Source organism: Lepus europaeus, chromosome 20 (genome assembly GCF_033115175.1).
Source record: "Lepus europaeus isolate LE1 chromosome 20, mLepTim1.pri, whole genome shotgun sequence".
In the NCBI taxonomy this organism is placed as follows: Eukaryota; Metazoa; Chordata; class Mammalia; order Lagomorpha; family Leporidae; genus Lepus; species Lepus europaeus.
This window is the reverse complement of record NC_084846.1, coordinates 69,317,329-69,326,742: the sequence shown is the minus strand read 5'-3', so window position 1 is coordinate 69,326,742 and position 9,414 is coordinate 69,317,329. Positions and strand designations below refer to the sequence as shown.

The 9,414-nt window shown below is 50.9% G+C and overlaps 1 protein-coding gene across 2 annotated transcripts in view; it reads left to right on the top strand.

Annotated features, from left to right (window-relative positions):
• Positions 1-1,110: 1,110 nt before the first annotated feature.
• VOPP1 (VOPP1 WW domain binding protein) overlaps positions 1,111-9,414 on the top strand; it is a 57,255-nt gene continuing 48,951 nt past the window's right edge. For both annotated transcript variants that reach the window (XM_062178401.1, XM_062178400.1), the window contains exon 1: positions 1,111-1,195. In XM_062178401.1, the coding sequence (XP_062034385.1) occupies positions 1,142-1,195 (54 nt within the window). In that variant the 5' untranslated portion in view covers positions 1,111-1,141. The remainder of the gene's footprint in view (positions 1,196-9,414) is intronic.

Below are 9,414 nucleotides of genomic sequence, written 5' to 3'. Positions count from 1 at the left end.
CCCTAACCCTAACCCTAACCCTAACCCTAACTCTAGCAATGAAGGCCAGGCACCTTTCTCCTCACCAGCGCTTGCCTTTCCTCGTGGGTGCAGCCTGATGGTGTATGGTCTGTGCTCATTAGACACGTGTGTGTGTGTGTGTGTGTCGGGGGCTGGGGGGGTGAAAAAGTGTTTGGGATTTGTGAACAGGACTTGTGACTTGTTTCCCGTATCCTCTGCTCGGGCCAGTTATCTCAGTACCTCCTACAAGCTCAACAACCTCACGAATGAGCTAGTCTCTGGGCCTCGTTATGGACAGCTAAGTGACTGCCAGGAAACGAGCACTGGGCAAAAGGGCTTCAAGGTGCCACCACTTGTGAAGGTGTTCACGTAGGTCCGGAAGATGTGTCATTAAAAACCCAACATTTGGAGGCAGGCCTTTAGCGGTCACATCGAAGGGCCTGGGTTTCAGTCCTGGCTCCAGCTTCCCATTAATGGGCACCTGGGCAGGTGATGGCCCAGGCATTTGGGTCCTGCTGCCTGCACTTGGCCTGGCCCAGCCCTGGCTTTGGGGCATCTGAGGAGTAAACCAGCTGAAAGGACCAGCGCGGTGGTGCAGTGGGTTAAAAGCTGCTGTCCGAGGTACTGGCATCACACAGAGGCTCCGGCTGGAGTCCCAGCCCCTCCACTTGTGATCCAGCTCTTTGCGAAGGTGCCTGGGAAAGCAGCACAAGTGGCCCTGGAACCCACCTGGGAGACCTGATGGGTCAGGCCCAGGTCCGGCCATTGGGGCCATCGGGGGTGTCAGCCTGCGGTAGGAAGACCTCTTTCTGTCTCTTCCTCTCTAACGCTGCCTTTCAAATACATAAATACATCTTTAAAAAGAAAAAAAAAAAAAAAAACCGGGCAGCAACATTTCACCGAGAAGCGCCTGGGATCCGCTAGTCAGCCCCTAAGGCCTGCAGGGCCGCAGAGCTCCGCCCCTTTCGGTCTCCGGGGCCGCCGGCACCGCCCCTCTCCCCGCCCCCGCCCCCGGCCGGCCCGCGGGCCTCGCGGACGCGCACGTCGGGAGCGCGCGGGCGGGGGCGGAGCTCGGCGAGGCTGCGGCGCCTCCCGGCCCCCTCCCGCCGGAGCTGGCACGAGAGCGGGCGGACGCGGAGCCATGGGCCGCCTGCGCCGGAGGACCGCGGCGCTGCTGCTCGCGCTGCTGGCGGAGGTAGGGGCTGGGACCCCGGGCCCCCCGGGGCGGCCGGGCCAGGGGTGGGAGCCGTGGGGGCGTGGAGCCCGAGGCCCCGGCTTTCCCGCCGCTCCCGGGCGGCACCGGCACGGGCCTCGGCGTCCCCGAGCGGGGCAGGGCCGGGCGCGCGGGTTCCCCGCGGGAGGCGCGGCCCCCAGCCCACGTGCGCCGCGCGGTGGTGGCGGGAGCCGGGCCGCTGACGTCCGAGGCCGTGGGCAGTGGTTACCTTGGTCCCGGCCGTGCGCTGCCGGGGTTCTGCTTCCCTGGGCAGAGGCCCGAGGAGGGCGGCGGCCGGGCCCGCGGGGCCGAGGGCGCGGAGTCCCCTCTCGGCGTGGACGTGTGCTGGAGTGCCCGCCCGGGGCTGCGAGACCCTCGGTGCCGCTTCAGGCCGAGTTAGGGAGGGGGTCCCGACCGCTGGTGGCGGAACTCAGGTGGGCGCCGCCAGAGCTTTGTCGCCAGAGCCGGGTGACCTTGGAGCGCTCCCGCCGCCCGGGCCGGGGTCTGCGCGGGACCCCGAAGGCCGCGAGGACCCGGTTCCTAACAAAGCAGCTGTTGGTTGCATAGGAATTCATCATCAGGAGCAGCTCCAGTTCCCGGCGTGTCTGAAGGGTTGGGAGACACTTAAAGGCAGAATCGCGTCCGAAAACCACAGCCTCGAGGTCTGAGATGATTGGCATTTTGTTTTCAGCGGGGGAGGGGGGCGCGGTGTCGCCCACCGAATGCCATACTCACCCAAACACTTGCAGTGGAGAGCTGCTGCCCACAATTGAGGGTATTTTGTCATAAAGCAGTTTTACACCTGAAATTTTTCACCTTGACTTGGTTGCTCAGCATGTATTTTATGAGGCTATGTTGATCTTTTGAAGACTGGATTTCCTTTAGTGAGGAGGCAGAGGGCTCTTGTTTATTGAGTGCATACAAACAATGGAGGGAGGTGTTGGAGAGCCTCTGGCTTCTCACTGCTCCCTGCAGACTGGGACGTTTGTCTTTGTGTCTTTATTCTGCTTGGCTGGTCTCACTGTGCTCTGTCATTGATCAGGAACACCTGGAAGGAAAGGGGCCTTATGGGAGTGGCTGCTCCGCTGGCTGGCCCTGCCCAGGAGCTCCCAGAGTGGGTTCTGAAGCTGTTCTGGGAAGGGCTTTGCTCCCTGGCCTCCCCACCCTCACCTGCTAGACACGTTCATGGAGTGCTCACCCTGTGCGGGCAGTGAACTGAGCAGTTCACAAACACTAACTCATGAATCCTGGCAGTGGGAGAACACCTTGTCTGTAGCCTGAGTGCAGCTGAGCTAGGGGCTTGAGAGGTAAACGCAGCCGCTGGCTCCACCCAGACCTCACCATGATGCCCTGCTTCCCTTCCAGCCACTGCCTAGTTTTGAACCCGTGAGGAATTTGCACTTTGTTTATCCCAAAGATGGGGTGGGGGTGGGGACGGGGACCCTTGTGACCCAGTATATAGGTGTAACAGCGAATTAACCCTCTGGGAGCGCGGTCACCCCTTAGAAGGACCGTAGACTTTAGTATTAAAGCTGTGACACTGGAGAGGGAAACTGTTACTGGTGAATGGCAGGGTTCTTGTCTTCGCTCAAGAAAGAATTCATGCATGAGCCAGAGAGTAGTGGAAAGTAAAATAGCAAGGTTTATTAGGGCAGGGACATCTGTAAGGACAGATGGGCACCTCTCCAGACAGGACCTGAGAGAGAGTGCCCAGCCGCTCAGACTGGGGCAGAGCGGGGTTCCATGGTTGAGTGGAGAGAGTACACCTGGGCAGGCCAGATGGGCAGCTCAGCAGAGAGGCAGAGGGCTGAGCGCACAGTCCTGTTGAGGGTTAGGGTTAGGGGGTGGGGGGTGGACCTCTGCTCCTCTTGGAACAAAAGACTTTTTGGATGTAAATACTAAAAACTCCTATCTGAGTTTTCCCCCTGAAGTTATCAGACAAGGGGAAGCATGGAAGGATGGGCAGGACCCCCTGGAGAATCCTTGGGAGCAGGATATTTGAAATGCAGATATCAGGCAGAAGCGGCAGGGACCCCCACCTGGCTGGGTAGCAGGGAAGGGGCAGGGCAGGATGCAGACACTGGGCTGCCCCTGCCTTTGAGATGCATATGCTGGACCCAACTGTCTCCTTAGGCCTTTGTCTCACACACATAAGCTCATATCTGACTTCCTACCTAACAAAACGACTCTGTTAATGACTGCCTGGACGGCCGGCATCCGCAGGGTGTCCCACAAACCCTGGCTGTGTCCCCGCCCTGCAGCCAGTGAGGAGGAGGAGGCAGCTAACTGCACGGACCCCCTCCCAGGGAGGGCTTCTTGAGAGCTCCTTACTGGAGTCACTTTTTTTTTTTTTTTCTGTTAAAGTTTCCAGTGAATTACATGAGCAGGTAGTGAGGGCTGTGTTTCACCTCTTTCCTCCCCAGTCACTGTATGCCACCTGGTTAAGTCCCAGGGACCCAGGCAGGCCACAGATATGGCATATTCTGTAGGCTGAGCACAGCGTTAGTTCCCACAAATAGGAGACCCCAAAGCCCATTTTGCGTCATAAACTACAAAGGTTCCTTGCATCTTTCCTGCCACAGACAGTCATCTCAGGAGGAGTGAAGATACTGAGCTGTCTCCTGGATGCAGGAATTCCCACTGGGCTTTGCTGGGCACAGCAGTGCTTCAGAAATCAAAAGAAAAAGAGGTTTTAGACCTTAGAGAAGTTTGGTTGAGCCTGGAGACTAATTAGGCCCTAAGCATATGTACCTCCCTGGGGCTTTCCAGCAGAGTGCATTGTTTTCTAGATACTGTCACCTTTGAAATAGCTGGGTTTTTTTTGTTTTGTTTTGTTTTTTGGAAGTGTTAAGGTTTTATTGGGGATAGGGCACAGAGAGCTCCAGGTCACGTGGACTAGGGGATGAAATAGCTTTTATTAGAAGGGACATGTCCTTACTGAAGTGAGCCCAGAAATGTACAGTGCACTATTTAGTATAAAATTTACCAGTGCCAAGTGCTGTAGGTTCTGCTGCTGTCCACAGAGGGGATGAAGTAATTATATTGAAGGATCAGCCTTTCTGATCCTTCCCTGGATAACTCACTTGTGAGGCTGCTTCAGAGTTGTTCTGCAAAAACACAGCCCTCTTTATAATAGAAAAAAGAGTGGTCGTCTTTTGGGATGAGGTGAGAGCCTGAGGTGGGGGTTGTAAACTGTACATCTTTAGAAACTATTGAAAATAAGATAATGAGTATTCTAAAATCTTGTGTATTTTCAAGCCTGGGGACCTCAAAATTAGAACCAAGTTATGCTTAAGAGTGTTTTTCACCCCTTGCCAAATGATTTTCATGCCCTGGAATTCCAGCAAGTGTGGCAGTCCCTGGCTGCTGGTTTTCACAAATAAAACTTTTCAGCCTTCCCACTCATAGAGTTTTTAGCATCTGAGCGACTTCCAACTTGAATGAGGAGAAGCCTGTAGGTTTTCTTTAATCTCTGGAAGCTTCCTGGGAGGTGGGTGCTGATGTGAGTCTTGGCAGTGATAACTGAGCCAACACACTTGCTGGCTGGGACTTGATGGCAGGGATGCTGATCCGAAGTGGAAAAGCCTGAGGGAAGGTGTTTGGGAAGGACTGGGGCTCCCCCTAGGGCTGGGTTTGACCTTTGCCACCTTTTAGCTTGTGCAGAGCTGTATAGGCTAATGGGCGAGGGGACTCCAGAAATGCTTGGTGAGGCTCTGATGAGGCTAGTGGCCCTTGGATCCTTTGGCCTCAGGATACAAGTAATTTGCCTGCTACTCAACTTTCATCATGGCCACCTTGCCTTGGTCACTCGATTTCCCTCCTTTCCAATACCTTCAAAAATGATGAAATTTACTTTCCATCATATAAGCACTTTAGGGTCAAAGATTATGCTCCTGGCAGAGGTGAAACTCACTAGATATTTTAATAAATGAATAGATCAGTGGGTAATGAGGGAGGAGAGGAGAGGAGAGGAGAGGAGAGGAGAGGAGGTGAATGATTACTTCTGGGCCCTGAAGGGGGGCACCTGTGCTGCTACTCCTGATCTTAGATCTGATCTATGCCCAGACACCTAGTGATGGACTCTCACTGTTTCTCAAGCAAAGCCACAGCTTTTGGGAAAACTTTGTCAAAGTTTTATATTACATGTCAGGGAAATGATGGCATCATTCCTACCTTGTCCTAGTTCCAAACTATTAGGTGCTTCAGATGTGACAGTCCCTCAGTCCTCAAAAATGGCTGTCATGGCCTTCACTAAATGTGTTCATCTCCAAGCTTATTTTCTTCTGACTTTGAATCATCTACCCATCCTTGTAGCTGCAGTTTGAGAACTGCTGATCTGTACAGTGAGGATTTCTTTCTTTCTTTCTTTCTTTCTTTTTTTTTTTTTTTTTTTGACAGGCAGAGTGGACAGTGAGAGAGAGAGACAGAGAGAAAGGTCTTCCTTTACCATTGGTTCACCCTCTAATGGCTGCTGCGGCCAGTGCACCGCACTGATCTGAAGCCAGGAGCCAGGTGCTTCTCCTGTCCCATGCGGGTGCAGGGCCCAAGCACTTGGGCCATCCTCCACTGCACTCCCGGGCCACAGCAGAGAGCTGGACTGGAAGGGGGCAACCGGGACAGAATCCAGCGCCCTGACCGGGACTAGAACCCGGTGTGCTGGTGCTGCAGGCGGAGGATTAGCCTATTGAGCTGAGGCGCCAGCCCAAGGATTTCCTAATCCTTATTGTTTGAAAATAATTAGTTCTCAAAAAAGGCCAAAGATAATCCATTTGAGCTTTGGGTCAAATTTCCATAGTTAATATTGGGGAAAAGGTTGATGGGGTGTTTATTTTAAGGATACAAAATTCATATTGTAAAAGTAAATTAAGGGGCCAGCGCTGTGGCATAGCAGGTAAAGCCGCCGCCTCCAGTGCCCACATCCTGTATAGGCACTGGTTCAAGTCCTGGCCACTCCACTTCCAATCCAGCTCTCTGCTATGGCCTGGGAACACAGTAGAAGATGGCCCAAGTCCTTGGGCCCCTGCACCCACGTAGTAGACCCAGAAGAAGCTCCTGGCTCCAGATCAGCGCAGCTCCGGCTGTTGCGGCCAACTGGGGAGTGAACCAGCAGTTGGAAGATTTGTCTCTCTCTCTCTCTCTCTCTCTCTCTCTCAGCCCCTCCTTCTCTCTCTGTGTAATTTTTTCAAATAAATAAATAAATAAATATTTTTTTAAAAGAAGTAAGCTAATTACAGAGCTCAAAATCCATGAGTCAATTTTGGGGAAGAGTAATTTTCCTGGCACAATTCTGTGAGTTTCCCCTTGCATTGGACTTCAGTAGCTTGATCACAGGGAGGTTTTGCCCTGAGTTACCTGCTCTGGATATCAAGCACTACCCCACCCCACCCCTGCTTCCCTTGGTCCAGTTCATTCATGTTGCTCTCCTTTGGGTACCTGCTGGGTTGTTATAAATGGCTTGACTTCCAGGTTCTTATCTATTACCCTGACTTCCTGGAGATTCTGCAAGGTGCTTGTCAGTTTGTATAGTGTCTGTTCTGAGATCAGAGGTGACAGAGCTGGAATGTTGAATGGTCACTGGGGTGTGGGTGGATTATTCTAGAAGGAAGGAGGTTTCTGGTAAATACACAGTCATGATGCCCTTGGCTCCAACTTCTCACTGACACTTCCAGGAACAGTGAGGACACTGATCTGTGGCTCAGATCTAACTGGTACTGTCAACCTAGTTTGGACCTTGTCATTATGCAGATAAGATTATATTAGCATGCCCCTCCTTGCCAAGAGATTCACATTGAATTTGCGGTGAGACTTAAGTGTTTTTTTTTTTGTTTTTTTGACAGGCAGAGTGGATAGTGAGAGAGAGAGAGAGAGACAGAGAGAAAGGTCTTCCTTTTCGCCGTTGGTTCACCCTCCAATGGCCGCTGCGGCCGGCGCATCTCGCTGATCCAGGTGCTTCTCCTGGTCTCCCATGGGGTGCAGGGCCAAAGGACTTGGGCCATCCTCCACTGCCTTCCTGGGCCATAGCAGAGAGCTGGCCTGGAAGAGGGGCAACCGGGATAGAATCCAGCGCCCCAACTGGGACTAGAACCCGGTGTGCCGGCGCCACAAGGCAGAGGATTAGCCTGTTAAGCCACGGTGCTGGCCGAGACTTAAGTGTTTTAACAAGTGCTGTTCCTACCACAATCCTCACAACAGCTTTGGAGTTTTTTATTACTTTTCCAGAAACCTAAATTGAGGATTGGGAACTAACTGGTTCTAACTATATTTCTTGTAACTTCATCTTGTCACCTTAAGCTTATCAATATCTTGGATAAATTGAATTAAAAGATAAAAATATAAACTTTGTTTCTCAATGTAAGCTCTGTCACATTTAAGATACTTTTTAAGTGGGTGACACCAGCCATTTAGTCCATCCTAGAGAACCAAGGAACCTGAAGTTTAACTATGTAAATGCTATCTTTTTCCCATTAACCAAAGAAAGATGAGTGCCCTTTAATGGCTTATTTATTTTATTTAAAAAAAAAAACTATATATTTGAAACCGACACACACACAGAGCTCCCATCCACTGGCTCATTCCCCCAAATGCGTGTAATGCCCAGAGCTAAAGCCATGAGCCAGGAACACAATCCAGGTTTCCCATGTTGGTAGCAGGAACCTTGTTACGTGGGCATCATCACTGCCTCCCAGGGTCTGCATTGGCCTCTTCATCTTCAACAGTATTTTGTCTTCTGAAAATAAGTTATCTATTTGTAAACTCCTGATTTCTTTGGGGCATTGTCTCCATAAAACTTTTGTAAAAAATGATTTCACCAGTCTTGCACCAAAGGTTTGCCATAACTGTGATGTTCGTTTTTGCTTCAATTTTAGCATAATTCACATAGACTTGATATAGGCGGCTTTATACTGATTCTTATTCTTCTTAGTGTCTCAAACTAGATCCTGTTTAGACATGTTTTAACAAGTTACTATGAGTTTACTTTGGTGCAAACATTTTTGAAATTCCTGTTTGTTTGTTTTTTTCCTTTTTTTTAAAAGGCAAGAATTGAGATTTCCATCTGCTGGTTCATTCCACAAATGGCTGCAATGGCTGGGGCTAGGCTAGGCTGAAGCTAGGAGCCAGGAGCTCCAGACCGATCTTTCACTTGGCTTCATCCAGGTCTTCCACGAAAATTTGTTTTTGTTTTTTAAAGATTTATTTGAAAGTTAGAGTTACACAGAGAGAGGAGATGCAGAGAGAGAGAGAGAGAAAGAGAGAGGTCTTCTATCTGCTGGTTCACTCCCCAGTTGGCTGCGGTGGCTAGAGCTGCGCCAATCCAAAGCCAGGAGCCAGGAGCTTCTTCTGGGTCTCCCATGCGGGTGCAGGGGCCCAAGGATTTAGGCCATTTTCTGCTGCTTTCCCAGGCCATAGCAGAGAGCTGGATGGGAAGTGGAGCAGCCGGCACTCAAACCAGCACCCATATGGCGTGCAGGCACTGCAGGCGGCCTCTTTACCTGCTACGCCACAGCGCCAGCTTCTCCACAAAACTTTTAATAGGAGACTCATAGAGTCTCATCTCTTAGTGTACTGGCTGATAGTCTTTGAGTAAATTAAGTAGTTGTCTCTCTCTTACCAGTTGATTTACCTGTAAAAAATAATGCCTCACTGTTGATGGATGCTCTTTGGAAAGTCCCCCACTTGGAATTTCACTCATGGCACAGGTTGGATTGGCAGATCATGAGTGTTAACAATCGTTCCTAAGCAAAGCTCCTGCATCCAAGTTCCCTGCCAGGGTGGAGAATGCACCTAGAAAGTGATGGTTCCAATTACCCTTTTGTTTAAACTGTGCTTGCTTGTCCTTTCAGTATGTCAGTGATTAAACAATGAAGAAAAGGGAAAGTTGGACTGTGAGTGCTGTCACCCCTGGTTCTTAATTGCTGCCAGAGGTAAAACCACAAAGGGTTAGAGAAAGCCCTCTGTCCCCTAGGGTGCTGTTTGCATGGTTGAGCTGAAGGCAGCAGCTGCTCAGGAAACATCTTGCCTTTTAATTAACTGGGAGCAAAAATGAATGAAACTTTTTAGCTGGCCTCGATCTCAATGTTTTGTGATGCATTTCAGTATCATCAAGAGTTGAAATATGGCGTTATGGAGAAAGTAGGGACACATCCTAAACTATCATTGAGAGTTTGTGAGTGTGTGGAGGAGGGAGTGTGAATGTTTGGAGA